The sequence below is a fragment of the Gopherus evgoodei genome, chromosome 16, assembly GCF_007399415.2.
Source record: "Gopherus evgoodei ecotype Sinaloan lineage chromosome 16, rGopEvg1_v1.p, whole genome shotgun sequence".
Classification (NCBI taxonomy): Eukaryota; Metazoa; Chordata; order Testudines; family Testudinidae; genus Gopherus; species Gopherus evgoodei.
In genome coordinates, this window is record NC_044337.1 from 26228099 (window position 1) to 26246730 (window position 18632).

At 38.1% G+C, this 18632-nt stretch overlaps 2 protein-coding genes across 4 annotated transcripts in view; one reads left to right on the forward strand and one right to left on the reverse strand.

The window, feature by feature from the left end:
- Positions 1-18632, forward strand: part of RALGPS1 (Ral GEF with PH domain and SH3 binding motif 1) — a 355807-nt gene that overhangs the window by 142061 nt on the left and 195114 nt on the right. The window lies entirely within an intron of this gene.
- ANGPTL2 (angiopoietin like 2) overlaps positions 7827-18632 on the reverse strand; it is a 40683-nt gene continuing 29877 nt past the window's right edge. The window contains exons 3-5 of the mRNA XM_030535189.1: positions 10594-10787; positions 9877-10147; positions 7827-9397 (exon numbers count right to left, since the gene is read on the reverse strand). Coding sequence (XP_030391049.1) covers positions 9198-9397; positions 9877-10147; positions 10594-10787 — 665 coding nt within the window. The 3' untranslated portion in view covers positions 7827-9197. The remainder of the gene's footprint in view (positions 9398-9876; positions 10148-10593; positions 10788-18632) is intronic.

Sequence of the window (18632 nt, forward strand, 5' to 3'; positions counted from 1 at the left end):
TAGACCCGTTTATAAGCCGACTCTTGCTTTTTGATACGTCACTTTTTTATCAAAAATATTCAGCTTATGAACGCGTTTATATACGGTATCTTAAAAAGGAGGTTTACAATTGGAATACTGACCTAACCTCGATTACCACTCTTGCTGCTTGTTCAATACTTAGTACTTGTGCATGCTGACCCCATGTTATTTCCCAGTACCAGACCTAATGGTACATTTGTTCTTTAGTGAATATATTATTGGTACTAGACTGAAGAACAAGGACAAAACAGGTATAATGTAGGCAGCAGCAAACTTCCCCATATATTTCTCTCCTACTAATGTGCCATATATGACTTGGAGGAGTTACTTTTAGTGGTAAAGGGAAAATTTATTCTCCATCTCAGTTCAGTCTTTGGCCTCTCTTCTTAAGACTTCCAACCAGGGTAGCAAGTGGTAACAAACTCATTTTACATAGGCTGCTCAACAGGCCGTCAGCAGGTTATATGTATGTGTTATCACTTTCTGTCTTATTCTGGAAGCTTTAGTTAATGTTGAGTTGAGTTATGCACCTAAAGCAGGGATTTAGTATATTGGGAACAGAAGAAATCCTAACAGAGGTATAGGCTCATTACTTGATGGAGATTGTAGAATTCTATTAATACTACAGAAGAAGGTGGAAGTGTTCAATAAATATTTTTGTTTTATGTTTGGAAAGAAACAGAATGATGTCCTTGTATTACATGAGTGTGATCTGTTGTCCAGTACGAGGTGTCAAGTAATGATAATAGGGCAGTAATACAGAGTAATCTGGATTTCCTGATAAACTAGGCCCATTGAAACAAAATGTGTTTTAAGATAGCCAAAAGCAAGGTCATCCATCTATGAACAAAGAATGCAGGCTATACCTACAGAATGGGGGCAGGGGGGCTATATCCTGGAAAGCAGTGACTCTGAAAAGGATTTTAGGGGTCATAGTGGACAAGCAACTGAACGTTAGCTTCCAGTGCAATGCTATGTCAAAAAGAACTAATGTGATATAAATGAGATTGAGGAATAGGAGTAGGGAGGTGATTTTTATCTCTGTATACAATGTTGAGGAGACTAATACTGGAATACTGTGTCCAGTTCTGGTGTCCACATTTTAAGAAGGATGTTGAACTATTGGATAGAGTGCAGAAAAGATCCATAAAAATTATTTGAGGGCTAGAGAAAATGCCACATAGTGAAACACTGAAAGAGCTCAATCTGTCTAATTTGTCAGAAAGAAGATTGTGAGGTGAGTTGATTGTGATGTATAAATATCTCCATAGGGAGAAATTACTGGATACTAAAGGGCTCTTTACTGTAGCTGAAAAAGGCATAACAAGAACCAGTAGCTGAAAATTGAGACCAGACAAATTCAAATTAGAAATAAGGCACAACTGTTTAACAGTGAGAGTAATGAACCATTAGAACAACTAGCAAGGGAGGTGGTGGATTCTCCATCTCAGTATCTTCAAATCTAGACCAGTACCCTTTCCGGAAGATGTGCTTTAGTCAAACTTAAGTAACTGGCTTCAATACTGGGATAACTGGATGAAATTCTATGGCCTGTGTTATGTAGGAAGTCAGACTAGATTATTTAATTTTCACTTCTGGCTTTAAAATTATGAAAAATACAGTGTACCCTCTCCAAATTTATATCACTTACTCTCTGAGTACAGAATACATTTTTCTCAGAATTAACACATAGAGTTGTTATTTATTTTAGGATTTACAGTTAATTAAAATGGGTCCTATAAGGAGTTTAGTACCCTGTGCTACAACTTTATTTTTGCCCCTAAGTATGTCAGTTACAGAATAACAGATTTCAAATTTCCCACATAGTTAATATGTATCAAAGTCACGTACAAGTGTTAGTTTGTTTAGAATTAGATAAAACTGATTTTTAACGACACATTATCTCCCCCCCCCCCCCTTTTTCATTCATGGTGCCACAGAAGGACAGAGTTAAGGTTGGTTGCTTTAACTGTGCATTTCTTACCTTAATATGTTTGGATTTCTGTTAGGTTTAAGTTTAACCTTAACTTAATTTCCTGGGTTTATAACAATGGGTTTTGGGATAATTACAACATCCCTGTAATGTTGTTTACCCTAAATTACTGCAATGTACTGTCTATCTTAACACAGTTGTTGAATGTGTGTGTGTGTGTGTGTGTAACTGGAAAGAAAAATTAAAACTTTACTTGAAGTTTTAAATGAGCACAGTCTCATAGACTCTAGGACTGGAAGGGACCTCGAGAGATCATCGAGTCCAGTCCCCTGCCCTCATGGCAGGACCAAATACTGTCTAGACCATCCCTAATAGACATTTATCTAACCTACTCTTAAATATCTCCAGAGATGGAGATTCCACAACCTCCCAAGGCAATTTATTCCAGTGTTTAACTACCCTGACAGTTAGGAACTTTTTCCTAATGTCCAACCTAAATCTCCCTTGCTGCAGTTTAAGCCCATTGTTTCTTGTTCTATCATTGGAGGCTAAGGTGAACAAGTTTTCTCCGTCCTCCTGATGACACCCTTTTAGATACCTGAAAACTGCTATCAGGTCCCCTCTCAGTCTTCTCTTTTCCAAACTAAACAAACCCAATTTCTTCAGCCTTCCTTCATAGGTCATGTTCTCAAGACCTTTACTCTAAGCAAGTAAAATAATAATCACAAGCACACTCTAAGATATTAAATGGATTTAGTCTTTTACATGTTTAAATCCACCATTTTAAACTATTTTTAAAACTTCGCAGTAGAATTTTTTTCTTTTCAGACAGATCTTCCAAGTTAGAAAAATCTTGAGATCAGCAAGGCTGTGGTCTGGAGTGTTGGAAGCATTTAGCTGCAGGTTGGTCTGGAAAATAATTGCAGTCTTGTTTGAAAATTTATGGGTACTGTGGTTGGTCACTGAATTTTCCAATGTTCATTGAAGGTGGTCTTTTCATACTGTGTACCTTAGGGAAGACAAAGGTGTGTATGCGTGTGTGTGTGTGTGTGGGCGGGTGCTATTCTATTGTGTAGTATATGTTTCTCTTGTAGAGAAACTATCCAAAGGTCACCCCTATTTTCTCTGGATATAACAGTGGATATAACAGCCCTGAGTGATGACAGAAGAGTTTTATGGAAGGACTTCTTTGAAATGGATATTTAAATACGAAAGTTAAAAATTGCTTTCTCCAGCAATTTGCTTTAATAATAGGGAGATAACCTTTTTTTCTGGACACTGTTGGTAGTATTCAGCTGTTCAGCTCCTAGCATGCTGAGAATGTATCAGGGTAGCCTTGCTTACCCTACTGTGAGAAAGATATAGTATGGTCTTTACCCATTTCTGTTAGTTGGCTTGGAGTGTATCAATTTTGTATATCCCTTGTGGCAATCTGTTTATTAGGGGGTGGTACCCAAAACAAAATCTATTTTTCTTTTTCATTAAACTCTACTTGGTTGATTTTATTTTATTTGTGGGGCTAAGAGGTAAATCTCTACAGTATTTTGTCTTGTGGTGTGTGTACAATATCTTTTGATTATTAAATCTTGACTTGAATTGTTACTGAGGAATATAGATTCATTTCAAAATGACCACAACATATGATCATCTTAGAATCATTTCACGTACTGGAAACAGTGGAGCAGAAGTGATTGTGTCCCTTTGGCAATATTGAAAGGACAGCACTGGGCTATGTCAGGGGTATTTGCTTCTTAGGCTACGTCCAGACTACCCGCCGTGTCGGCTGGTTAAAATCGATTGCTCGGGGATCGATATATCGCGTCTCATGTAGACGTGATATATCGATCCCCGAGCGCGCTTATATCGATTCCGGAACTGCATCAACCCCAACGAAGTTGCGGAATCGACAGGGAGAGCCGCAAATATCGATCCCGCGCAGTGAGGACGGGTGAGTAATCCGATCTTAGATATTCGACTTCAGCTACTTTATTCACGTAGCTGAAGTTGCGTATCTAAGATCGATTTCCCCCCGTAGTGTGGACCAGCCCTTACATATATATTCTACTCTTAGGTTCTCAAATACAACCCCTGTTGAAGTCAATGGGAGCAGTGCCTGAATTAGGGAAACTGAACTTGACTCTAAGCATTAGTGTTTTAGTTATCTGGAAGTGACAATTCAGAAATAAGAGAGACAGGGTGGGAGAGGTAATATCTTTTATTGGACCAATTTCTGTTGGCGAGAGAGAGACAAGCTTTTGAACTGTCACAGAGTGAATGTGACCTGACAAAGAGCTCTGTATAAACTCAAATGCTTGTCTTTCTCTCCGACAAAAGTTGGTTCAATAAAATATACTACCTCACGCAACTTATCTCGCTAACGTCGTGGGACCAGTACATCTCTACAGTAATGCTGCATAATTTAGAAGTAAGTAATTCATTGTAAATGCATTCATCTCCTTTCCTGAGAGAGACTTTGATTGCCAGTAAATAGTTCCTCTGTGCATCATTATTAGAAAATTCTGACCACTGAGAGTTCTGGAGTGCCAGCATATACTGTTTCCAGTACAGCATATAGCCCAACAGAGGGGTAATCCTCCAACCCTGCTAATGTGCGGTATACTCTTACTACATTAAAATCAATTAACTGGCATGATCTCAGCACACATGGAAGTTAGGTATGCAAGAAACTAAATTAATTTTGTAACTTTACAAACTAACAAATGATGTAATTTTAACATAGCAGCAGTATTTCTTGTGACTTTTAGTGAGGGCAAGCAGCAAATCCAACATCTGAAAGCACAAAGTGAATTTAAAAAAATACAAGATTATACAGTCTATCTTTATATAGGGGGCAAATGGCACCATGTTATTATAGTCAAGAGGCAAACAAAGCAATAAGGAGAGCTGAAAATAAATTAGTAGTATTAACCTCAAAGGAAATGTGCACATGTCTGGGTCCTTCTCTGCCTGTAATTTCTATCTCTAGGAGGAGAGAGGGGAAATACTTCTTTATTCATATTAAAGAATATGAGGTTCAATTTTAGCTGAATACAGCATAATAGTTGTGGTTTTGGGAAGAAAGTGTTTGAGGAGGTTTATTCCGAAACCTTTTCCAAAACCTATAAAAGGTTTTCCTTCCTTTACTGATCGTTTGCGTCAGTTAGATATTCCCAATGATGATTTTTTTTATATTACTTTTAAAAATATACTGGAATACTGTCTTGTTAACCCTTATTGTGGATTATTTCAGGGAACACTATACATACTTAACACTAAAAAAATTACTAACATGAAGTGCATCTAAATACATCCTGAAACTAATAAATTTGTTTAATACCTACCTCAGTTTCCTCCTCTGGTGGCTCCCTTTTCCTGCACAGCTCAAAGTTGGTGATATGGCTTGGCCCTCCAGCCAAGTCTTTAAGCAAATTTAACCCCTGGGAAAACAAAAGTCAAACTGAAAGTCCAAACAAAAGGTTCTTCCACTCTCCTTGGGCTACTCTCCAGCCTGCCTCCTGTGTGAACTTTTCAGTTCTTTCCTTGTTCCACTGTAGAGAACTGACTCCCTTGCTGCTTTCCCTGGAATCCCTCTGACAGGAGTTTCCTGATTTCTGCAGACCCTGCCTCAGGGCCTTCCACATGAGCCCAGCCTGCTCCCAGTAATTCCTCTCACTGAGTTTCATCAACCTTTTTTATGATCATTAGGTGATCACCTGACTCCATCCTCTCAGGCTAAGAGTCGGCTAATTACGGCACAGGCAGGGCTGAGATGTTTGTTTCTAAAGAAACCTGCACAGGTAGACTGGGCCCTGATTCCCATTAAAGGAGACAGCCACTCTGTGATAGACTCCCTTCCTAGCAGAGCTCCCTCATGACAAGAGAGAGCAGCCTAAAGACATAATTAAGGAGGACCAACTACTGGTCAAGACAGACTTACAGTGTCAGTGGATGCCTCAGGCGCCAGATGTATGGCCACCATCTTGACCATGCAGCAGGTAACATGGCTGCAAGCATCAGGCATCCCAGGAGAAGTATCGGCCACTGTCAAGGACTTCCTTTAGAAGACTAGAGCTCTTCACAAAGTGGACTAACAGCACTCTTCACTTGTTGAAGGACTCAGAAGCTACCCTACTCACCTTGGGGATTTACACCTCTGCACCATAACTCCAGTACTACTGTCCTCAGTCACAGCAGGGACCATGCACTCCATCCTACCCTCCCAGACACACTGAGTATCATGCCAAGAAGTGTGAGAGGTACAACAGGCGACATCAGCCTTTCTTCTCATCAGCAACCCATCTCGCTCCTAGGACTCATCAGCATGGTCAAGGGGCACATTGGACTCTGTCCATAGAGCACCATCTTCGGTGCTCCCGATCCCCAGGAGAGGTCCGTCTTGCAGCAATATCAGTGTATCATGCATGGATGCAGTCACACACTCTCTTTTCGCATCGAATGGTATTGAAATTTCTTAAGGACCTCCTTCAAACCCTGGCGGTAGAGACCCAGTTTCCTCAGGGGATGTTAATGTTGTCCTCAGGAAGTTCATGGAGCCTCTCATTGAGCCACTACCAGAATGCTACATACTCCACCTCAGTATCAAGACTGTCTCTCTGGTGAACATTGTGTCAGCTCAGAGTCAGCAAGCTCCAGGGTCTCATGGTTGGACCACCTTTGGACATAGAGAAAAGGTTGTGTTGAGACTACACCCCAAGTTCAAAACAACTTCAGAGACAGACTTTCACTTGAACCTTGCCAGTCTTCTTCCTGAAGCCACATTTGATACCCAGAGAGAAGAAACTGCCTATCCTGACTTATCCAGAGCTTTGCTGTATTACCTTAATAGGGCCAAGCCATTTCAGTGGTCTCCTCCTCACCCCTTTGTGGCAACTTCTGGTCCAGCCAAAGGCTAAGCCATCTCTTTGCAGAGATTCTCCCAAGTGAATCACACAGTAGATTTCAGTCTGCCATCAGCTGGCTGGTTAACCTATCCCTTCGAATATCAAGGCACATTGTTCCAGAGCACAAGCTGCATCTATTGCCTGCTTCAGAAACATTCCAGTCTCTGAGCTCTGCAAGGTTGCAACGTGGAGTAACCCACTGACTTTTATGAAACATTTTGCCCATGATGTGGCTGCCAAATTAGATGCCAAGTTCAGGTGAGCAGTACGTCAATCTTTGTTTGACCGATTCAGCTGATACTCCTCACTCTCACCATCCAGGGGGGATTCTGCTTGCTAGTCACCTACAGTGGGATCCACATTGATACACATTCTTAAGAACCACCACAGTTACTGTAAGATAAGTAACTGTTCTTTAGAATACAAACTTCAGGGTGAAGATGCTGTGAATTGTTTTCCAGCTGAATAGGAACAAGAGTTTTTATAGAAATACGACGTTTGGTTTTGTCATGGTCTCAATCCCTTAGGGATAACCAATGTCCAGAAACTAGAGCAGATAGAAACAATTAACAGAGTCCTTGTTTAGGAGTTAACTAACCAGGTTTACCCCATCTGGTAGCTGGACTAGTTGAGTATGCATCTTGAGCACTACTGGAACTAAGACATAAATCGTGAGCCTTGTGGACCATAGGAAGCGGTCCTATCAGCTGATCCAAAAGATATTCTCCCCTTTGACTGAGATGGTAAGAGGTGTTCAGTACTTGTCTCAGCAGGAAGCTGCTGTTAGTAGATCCTGAAATGTTTAGACAATTCATTTAATGGAAAAAGCAAATCATTAATGATGTAGAATTAAAAGTCAGAATTGATTTGATTTAAATTAACAATGGTAGACTTGTGTGGCACTGAATCATTTCCTGTGCTTTGAATATTACTCTGAACTGAAAACCAGAATGAATCTAAACACATCAAAATAGCATTTGTTGCTTTATTACCAATTTGCAATATTACAAGGATAATTTGATAATATATTAAAAACCCTACTTTCATTTATATACAACACATGCTACATCAGGCATCATCAGTTTTTAATGCACATCATACATTTGTAAAGAAACAATGAGGTAATAAGGGAAGAGAGCAAGAGCTTTTTTTGTTTTTCTCAGACATTCTTTCACTAAATTTTATGGTTTTCACTGTATTTTCTAATTTGCAACAATCATCTAGTCTGCATACCCACCTCAGCAGAATTCTAAAATTCTCCAAGTTTCCACAATTGATTTTATTTATAAATATGAGTAATTATTTTTAATATGTTGACACACAATATACTCATTAATAATTGTGAAATATGGCAAATGTAATTGTTCTTGGTTACAAATATTTTCTTCCAAGAATCTTAATCTTGTGGCTAAGGACATTAAATAGAATATAGATCGGTATCCATCATTTGCCTGCAAAGTTGGATAGCCCCTTTAATTTGTAGCCATTATCTGATTACAGTGGCTACACAGCAGGTAATGACGTAGCTCAGGTATACAATAATGTTAAATATTTAGGCTATTATTTTATATGAACATTAACATTATTCATGTTGGCTATATAATATGCAATAGCCATTATAAATTTGGATTACTTTATAAATACATGTAGGCAGTTAAATTTAAAAACACTCATTTTCCTTCCTTGATCAAAAATGTTCGTATCAGAGGTCAGCTTTGAGAATGATGGCATGTACATCAAGAGAAAAGTGAGAATGAAGGACTAGATTAATCATTATGGTAACTATTTGGGAGTCTGCCCACAAACTGAAATGATTTAGTGATTTGTTTTATCTATGACAATTAACAAAAATTAAATTAGGAATAATCCCACTAATACCCTACAGTACATATACCAGCTACATAGTTTCAAAGGATGTGATTTCCTGTGTCAAATGATCCCGACTAATAAGAATAAAACTCGTGCTGTACAGATTGTACTGTGTTTGAGAATATTTATACATAATACAACATACAAAATATTTAGATGCTGTGGCAATATTTTTAGCATCTAGACTTAATTTACAGGGAATAAAACCCAGAAGTGTTATCTACAGTCCATCTCAATTCCCAGTTCTAGAACTGGGAACCTTAATTATTTTTGGTACAAAGAAAGATGATCTGAAAGTTGTTATATCACTTACATTGTATGTTTTTGCTGGAATGAATGGTGAAAATACAATATACAAGTCCTCAAATTTTAGCAATAAATGTACAATATCTTACATTCCTTGCTGCTATAAAGACATGTGACATTTCATTGTTCTGTTTTAAACAGAAGATTAAAAAAGGAAAAAAATTCTTTCAGTGGAACGTGTTGGGATTAGGCCTGATCATCATAACAACTTTCTTTAGGGAATATGATCCGCCGCGGAACTCAGCCCAGTAAACACCATCCTGGTATCGACTACGATAGTGTCCTCCCCGATACCAGACTCCATTGAGGTTTGAGTGAGCACAGGCATTGTACCACCATCCTCCTTTCTGATAATGAGCACAGTTACCTATAATGAAAAGCAGACTGTTATTGAGTATAGAAACTGAAAATCGTGCAGTAAGAAGACTAGCAAAACTTTCATAAAAGTTTTAATGTCTGTATATTTTTAAATCTATTAGTCTGATGATGTAAGCAGCAAGGCACACAAAACCTTTCTTTTACAGTCCCTCAATCCTTCAATCAAAACCATGCAAGTGGACTCTTCAGTGGAGCTCCAGTTTAGTACAAGATTCACCTGCAAGGATCCAGTTTCAGGATCCAGGCCCTAATTTTTAAAATAACATCAAATATTTAAATTAAAAAGTTTGTTTTGTCATCTGTCAATGACAATCATTAGATTACTGGATTAATTTGTGTATCATCAGAGCGGTTTGTTTTTTGCTTTTTAAAATATTTTTAATTATATGTTTAAATGTAATTTTCTATCATGTCATTGTATGACTTGCCATTTTCCTTAGGTTTTTTTTCTTGTTAAACACTTCATACCTGTGTATACATCATGGTCTCTATCCAGTGTGGTGAACTGCTTCCCGTTGTGCCAAGTGAAAGAATCCCCAGCATTGCCATTGTAACGACCCAGTCTCAACTTGTAATATTCAATCTCTGGCTCCAGTCTGAAACTGGCATATTCAGCAAATACTTTTCGACCTGACCAGTCTTCCATTGTTACAAGCAGTTTGTAGTTGCCTTGATTTGTTAGCCAATAAATATTTTCTAAACCCAGCCAGTACTCTCCATCTATGTTACCAAATCCTTGCTGTGAAGAAATAGTGACAAATAGATTACTGTTGCATATATGTTTTACTTTTAAATCTCAATGCATCCTTAGCCATGGCACCTTGATAATGACTACATAGGCATATTTTGAAATTCCAGTGCAACTTCACCTTGGCCCTAAGTATATTTCAGCACTTGACACCACTACAAAATTTTTCAGAGGAAGGTACAAGAGATCATGTAGTGGACACTCATGGAATAATCTGTCTGTTGGGAAGTTTCTTGCCAACCTATCAGTTAGTGGTTGGTTTATAAGCTGAAGCATAAGTTTATACTCCTTATAAAAGCAGTTGTATCCTATCTAACATAGCTGTGGATGGTCTCATTATTCACATATGTCTAATTATTTTTTCAGTTCTGCTAAGCTCTTACCTCTAAATCTCCCATTAAGACAGGAAAGAGAAAACAAGTTTCATTTGTCCTAACCTTGTAAGTATCCCAGTTTCTGAAAAAGTTGACTGATCCATCGAGTCGTCTCTGAATGACAGTCCAGCCTCCAGGGTCGTGTCGTTGGTCACACCAGACCTGCATAAGTCGATTTGTATTTTCAGGTTTCACAAGATAAATGGAACTGGTGTCATGGCCATCTTCTAATGCCTGTAGACAGTCTTTCCATGGTCCTGTTTTAAAATAGAAACACTATGCATTCAGAAAATAATTGTGCTTGTCATCTTTGTCTTCTGGAAATATTTGAATGTGAAACATTTTTTTCCTGGCATGTACTAGATATGCTTCTGCCAAGTATTATGCATAACTGTTTCCCTAAAAAACACATTTTCACCTTTGCATATGGAAGGTGTAATGTCCAGTAGTGTGCTTGCATGGACCTGGGCTTCATTTGGTTTCACGAGGTTCTTGAGCTCTTTTACTTAATTTATTCCTTGGCAAATCATATTGTGTGTGCTGTTTACATGGTGAATTAATTTATTGACCTTGGCTGCCTGCATGTTTTCATTATGCAGTATATAAAACATGGCAGATTATGCAATCTATTTTTTAAATCATAACCATTATTTTTAGTCTTATTCAGCATAAAGGATACTTGGAATTGCGGAAGGCTAAATAGTAGTAGAAGTGCAATTATAAAGGAAGAAAATACTTCTAGTATGTTCAGACTTGCATGCATGCTGGTGATTTGGATTTAATAGTGTGATGAAGGGATGCATAGTGTAAAGAATGGAGTGTAGGTTTAAAGTATGGAGCATGACATTGTTCTACCACCTGGCAAAAAGAATTCACAGTATCCAAGTAAGGTAGGAGAAAGGTATTCACTACAAATGCAGATGCAGTCATATTTAGGGGGATAGTTCAGGGAAGGCAGAGTAGCTGGTAAGATCACTTGGAAGCACATGGGAAATTCCCTTGCTCTTAAGCATAAGATTTGTTTTGTCAGGGAGACTGAGTCCCATTAAGCATGTCCATGTTTGAAGACTCCTCTCTGGATTGTGTCTTGTGGTGAAGTGTCTCCAAGATGTGACAGGTCAGAGATTCAGAAGTTAGCTTCTTTAAGGTGTGTAAGCTAGTGGGCAAACTCAGTGGCCGGGTAAGATAGAATAAAGTTCCCAACAACCATGCAGTCCAAGACCCTTTTTTCAAGGCTGGGTTTATTTTCAAACAAAAGCAAATTAATTCATAATATTTGTGTACCATCCAGCCAGCTGGGAAGGGAGAGCGTATACCCCTTCCTGTTAGCTGCTGGGAACAGTGCTTAATTTTTACTAGGGCTCTAGGCTTGACAGTTCATAGCCCCAGCACCTCTGACAGTTATGAAAATTAAAAAATTGCTTGAGCCCTGGCACCTCTTTCATTACAAATTAAGCACTGGTCTGGAAGGACTACTAATGGAGACATACACCCCTTGGACTTCTCTGACTCAGGGTTCTTCATGTCTGCTGCCCTGGCCCTAGAGGAAAGAAGCCTTAAACTTGGTTTCTTATAGGTTACATCAGGGGTTGGCAACCCTTCAGAAGTGGTGTGCCAAGTTGTCTTTTATTCACTCTAAATTAAGGATTACGTGTGCCAGTAATACATTTTAATGTTTTTAGAAGGTCTCTTTCTATAAGTCTATAATACATAACGAAACTGTTGTTGTATGTAAAGTAAATAAGGTTTTTAAAATGTTTAAGGAGCTTCATTTAAAATTGAAATCAAAATGCAGAGCTCCCCGGACCGGTGGCCAGGACCCGGGCAGTGTGAGTGCCACTGAAAATCAGCTTATGTGCCGCCTTCGGCACATGTGCCGTAGGTTGCCTACTCCTGGGTTACATGCTTGTATTAGCCATTAGCCTGCAGCTACAGCTTCCTGTTTTAAATGGCCAAAGAGTTATAACAGGCACACTGGGATGCATGCATACACCCCAAAGCCTGGTGCCCTTTATACAAGCTAGAATTTTCAAAATCATCTAAGAAGTGACATAAGAGCACAACTCCATTAGTTTCAGTGTCACTTAGACACTTTTGAAAATTGCAACTATAGTTTTTAAAAAACAAAATAAGGGAAAATAGATGTTAAATACAGAAAAAACTGGTACCTTTAAAATTAACAAAGACAAAATCTATATAGTAAAAACATTTGAGAAAAATCTCAGGATAATGAATATTTGGAAATATATAACAGAATGTAAAGTAAAAATAGATTTAAAAAACATCCTGTGTGGAAAGGCTGTCATTCCTTTAAAATAGTATCTGATTTCCTAAGGAGGCAGCATCTGAGTGCCCAGGAAGGACAATTTTTGATTGGTAAAAAGTGCCCAGTAGAATTCTGGATTTTTTTGTTGATCCTTTTGCAAAAATTCAGTGTAAGCCAACTATGCCCATCTGAACACCTAGGTATGCTGCAAAAAGAAAATAAGAAACATTCGTGTATCCAGGATCCACTTGGTTAGTAACTATATTTTGAATTTTAAAATTTTGGTGCCTGCATACCATAATGGTGGAGATATTAGAAATGGCTGCATGGACAGCTTTGTTCAGTTGCTATGATTATAGTGAATGAGCTGATAGAATGAAATGATAAAACTATTATCAGTAAGTAACTAGTCCGGATCAATTTTTAAGGGAACTGAGGGATTATTGTAGTAAAAGAATGTTTGATCAACATTTGTAAAGAGGCCAGAACTGAGCTATGTAATAGACAGGCAGATCTTTTTCCTTTTAGTAATAAAATAGTCAAGTTGACTTTGCCTTCTATTCTGGATGGGGGATTTTCCAGCTGAGCTGCCCCCCAAAATAACATTGGCATGAAGATCAACAGTAGACTCAGCAATATAATATATCATTATAGACATTGGCATTGTCACACTGATATCTGAAGGCAAGCAAAAAACAGTTAATGGATCAAAAATGTGGTATGATATACTCCATACACAGAGAAGAAAGAAAGTTACCCTTTTTGATGGGGTGTAGCACACTGGTTTCAGGTATGGAGACCATAAAGCAGCTATTTTTAAGAGATTAGACTTCTTTTTTTTTAAAGTTTCTATCTCAAAGAAAATATTCTCAATGTGAAGATACTCAGATTCCTCACTAATTGGTCTGGTATAAGAACCTAGATAGAATTTGTACTGCATTGTTTTCAGAAATCTTTAGACAGACAGCTCTGGTAGCTTTGCTACTATGCTCATATTTTTGCCAAAAAAACATAAAAGTTAAATTAACGACTCACGAGTCAGTGATCCCTTCAAAGTCCAGACTGAGAGAGAAAAGAGAGGATTTAATAAAGCATTCCTCCTTGGAATGATACTAAATTGTATGTTGCTATTATAATTAAACATATTTTTAAGTTTATACAGAATAAATACTTCTGTTATAAAGACTTGCCATTGTTTTGCATGCACGTAAATAAGATGATTATAACGAGTTAGCTTAGTTCACATTGTATCCACTGTATTAACTCACTGCAAGTAGACTAGCAGTGGACAGTCTATGCCACCTGTTCCATAAATTGTATCTTAGTTTAGGTGAACTTTTTGATATTTTAAAAAGCCTTTTGTAAATATTCGAGAACCCAATCAAAAGTGGGTGTTTTGAGTTTTTTGGTCTGTGTCCAAGTTATTTGATTTTTGTATTTCCCTTTGTCCTCAGCAGCATAGTCCTGGGAGTAGAATGCTGCTTCTGAGCCCAATTTCCTTTCATGTTGCAGATACAAGTACATGTTCTTGGCTGCTTAAATGAAGGTGCAGCACTCTGTTTTAATATCTGTGTTTTATTGTGTTAAAATGCAGGAGACAGATGACATTGTATTTCTTTCCAATGTCTGGTTCAACACATTTAACTTGACTGTGCTGTGTTTATTTGATTTCAACTTAAAGACAGTGAGGTTTGTAAGAGAAAAATACATGAGTTCCAAGCTGTTGTGGAACAAACTTTTACAGGAACTAAGGACCATCACAAATTTTTGACCTTGCCTTTTTTCACAAACACATAGCATCATGACACTTCAAACAAGCAATCCCTCTCCAACTAAACTAAAAAACAACAAACACTACTCTGCACACACAGTGCTTCTCTGGGGAAGAGGATGAAAGAGAGACTAATCACATCACTGTAAAGAGCTCAGATACTAAGGGGAGGAGAAAGGTATGAGAACCTGAATAGAACAGAATAATGCTGCTTCTCTCACTGTTACCAGTTAATCTTCAAAAATAACTTGAGCTCCTATGTCAAAGAGGGTGTTGTTATGGTTTCAGACTAAAAGGAAGCCAATTAAAAAAAAACTCACAAAACAAGCTGTGTTTGGTCTCACTAATTTAAATTTGCAGACTTGGGATTTTATAATCATGCAAATATGTACTTTCAAATAGATATAAAAATGTGTCAACAAAACATCTGCCAGTGCTGAGGTCTCTAGTATGATTCCTTTTAATTACTACCATTTAATTATTCTACTATAACTGATTTTTGGTTTGATATGGGAAATACAGTGGTTTTGAACTATTTTTGCTTTTCTGCTATCATCCTACTGAAATCAGTGATATATAGGGATATGCCTGAAGTGATGGACATGACAACAGATATGTTCTACCTAGCGATGTAAAATACAAAATGATTAAACAGTAAGCATTAGTCTTACCAGTTAACCAACCCTAACCATTAAGCTCCAGCCCTGGGCTGGCCGGCCAGCCCCAGCCCCAACCCCAGGCCACCCTACTGGCCTGCTGAACCCAGCCTCACGCCGTGCTGGCTGACCCCAAGCCAACGCGAGCCTGCCGACCCGCCAACTCCAGCCCCGCACTAGCCCACCGATGCCAGTCCTGTGCCAAGCTGGCAGATGCCAGCACCACGTCAGCTAACCCCACCCCTGCGCGCCAGCCAGCCGGAGCAGCCCCAGCTATGCCGACCTTGCGTGCCGGCCAGCTGGAGCGGCCCCAGCCTGCGCTAGCCAGCTGAAGCAACCCCAGCCACATGCCCTAACCGCTCTCCCTTTAATTGGTTAACTGTTTAAACGACATAATTTTAATAGTTTAAATAGTTAACTTCTTAAACAGATATTTACATCCCTAGTTCTACCTAAATGAACCTCTAATGTTTAGTAGCAGTTAGTGGATTAAAGGATAATCTGGGATCCCTGCTTTTAGGAATGTTCTAAGATTGATTTATATATTATGTAATAGCATATTAAATATGGTCTAGATGAAATTACTATAAAGTGGGTGCACACCTGATTGAAAAACTTACTCAAAGAGTAAGTTCATTGTCAAACTGGGAGGACATATAACGCTGAGAGTGGAGAGTACGATTACAAAATGTATGGATGTCACCAAGCCAGGAGGGGTTGCAAACACTTTGGAGTACAGAGTTAGAATTCAAAGTGATATTAATAAATTGGAGAATTGGTCTGAAATCAACCACGTGAAATTCATAAAGAGAAGTGCAAAGTTCTGCATTTAGGAAGGAAAAATCAAATACACAAATGCAGAACGGGGACTAATTGGCACAGGAGTGCCATATGTAAGGTATGGGAGATAATTGTTCCACTCTATTTGGCGCTGGTGAGTCCTCATCTGGAGTTTTGTGTCCAGTTCTGGGCTCCATACTTTAGGAAAGAGATAAACAAATTGGAGAGGGCCCAGAGAAGAGCTCCGAAATGCTAAGAGGTTTGGAAAATATAATCTATGAGGAAAGGTTGAGAGAATAGAACATTTAGTCTAGAGAAGGTTGCAGAGGACATAGATCTTCAAATATATAAAAGATGATTATCAAGAGGATGATAAACACTGTTCTCCGTGCCCACTGAAGGTAGGATGAGAAGTAATGGGTTTAATCTTCCCCAAGGAAGATTTAGATTAGATATTAGGGAAAACTTTCTAACTATAAGGATAGGTAGGCACAGGAACTGGGTATATAGGGAGATTGTGAAATCTCCAATTTGAGAGTTTTTTAAGAATAGATTAGACAAACGTCTGTCAGGAATGGTCTAGATATAGTTAATCGTTCTTCAGCATAGAGGCGTGGGCTAGATGACCTCTTGAGGGCCCTTCCAGCCCTACATTTCTATGATTCTGTGATTATACAAGAGCAATGGTCCCAACCTCTGTAATTAATCTTGTGTAACAGTTTCCACGATAACACTCATAACTTTCAGACCCACAACCTTATATATAAACTAAGGGTCGATTCCTGAAGTGTGGCTAGCATCTGCAGCTTCCACCTTTCAGGATATGACCCTAAGACAATAAAGACGTACTGTACCACTAAGACAAAAATATCAGTTTAAATATATGAAAATGGCAAGGAACTCACAAGTTATTGCAATGCATTTGATGATTTCCTGTTCTGTTCATTCCCTCTGGGGCACCTGGCATTGGCCACTGTCGGAAGACAGGATATTAGATTGACTAGACGGACCATTGGTCTGACCCAGTATGGCCATTCTTATATTTTTAATGGGTATATTTAAGAATGTATAAAAATATGATACATTGTCTATTTTAAAAAAAAATAGTTTTTGACCATATAATTATAGCATACATGGTCAGAATTAAGATTGTTTATGCGAACTTTGACATTTCTTAACTTTTGATTGTTTAGCCATGCAGTCTTAATGTTCCTTTAATGTAGTTTCTTTTATGGAATTACTTTGTTGATCAGCAGCTTTTATCATTAAAAATATAGTAAACTGTTTTATGTATGCATTTTAAGAAGTAATTTCTTGTTTCATAGCTGCGAAAGAAACACATGCAAACCACAATCCACATTTTGCTTATAAAATAGAAGAATATTTATTTAAGTAGGAATCTGAATTTCCCACCAAAATCATTGTCCTGTGCCAAGAAATTTTAGTTTCATAATTGTTGCAAGTAGCTTGTGTGTGTGTGTGTGTGTGTAATTTAGTTTCCATTTTCATGAAGGTTCTAGCTATATTATGTGGAATTAATGCATTTAAGCATACATTGTCAAAAGAGACTAATAATTCTGGGTATATTCATTTCTGTGCATTGAACTTGAGATATTTGGAGAGTCTGATTTTCAGGAAGTGCTATGGATCTACCTACTAAAGTAGGAAGAAAATTCCATGAACTACAGTCATTCAGCATTTAATGAACAAAACTGGTTAGGGCATATTTGAGATCTGACAACAGTTCTAGTTGCCATAGTTTCTGCAGATAACTTTTGCCGAACATAATCTTTTCCTCCCAAAAAATATAATGGAAATATTGAGTTACACGGGGCGACTTGATGAATGGAGATAATGAATGAAAGTGCTCTTGGCAATTGGAAGCCATGCAGAAAGTAAATGTTACAGAGGATGCTAAAAATACCATAGACTGGCAAAGTTTTCATTTGTCATGTGGTTAAGATTAGAGTCTCTTTCAAGTGGTGCACTGCAAAACCTGCACAAGGCAGAATATTTTGGTAAAGAGTCCCTTTTATATGTCTCTCTTACAGAGAGACTATATGACCATGCAGTTATTTTTCCTATGTACTGTGTAAAAAGTGGTACAAATGACCTCCTGGAAGAGCCATTTTAGATTAAACCTGCTGGATTTTGATTGCTGTGTTTTCTATGTTGTAGAGTGTGTCCCATTCAGTTTATGTAATGTAAGGATATCTATTTTGTAATTCTGATCAATTTACATAAACACGGACTGCACATTACAGCTGATTAAGAATCCAAGAAACTGTTGTTTTGTGTTATTTTAACTATTGGGGAGGAATGAAGGAGTTCTGGTCAACATTTCAGACTGTGTGGTAAATTGTTGTTTCAGATTTGCCTGAGGCAGAGTTACATGATTTTCTATCTGCATCTGATCTTGGTTTGTATCAGTGAGGCCTTTGCTGCTGTTCATACTGGCAGGCTGACCTATAACCTAGCTGTTATTAGTCTTATAAAGTAGTGGTAGAGAATTTAGTAGATTTCCTTTTTGCTTTCTTGTACAGTTCATTAACATAATGAGTTTTATTTTATTTGAATTCATTTGTTTGTAGAGATGACATCTGTTATTGCTGAAAACTTCTACTAAACA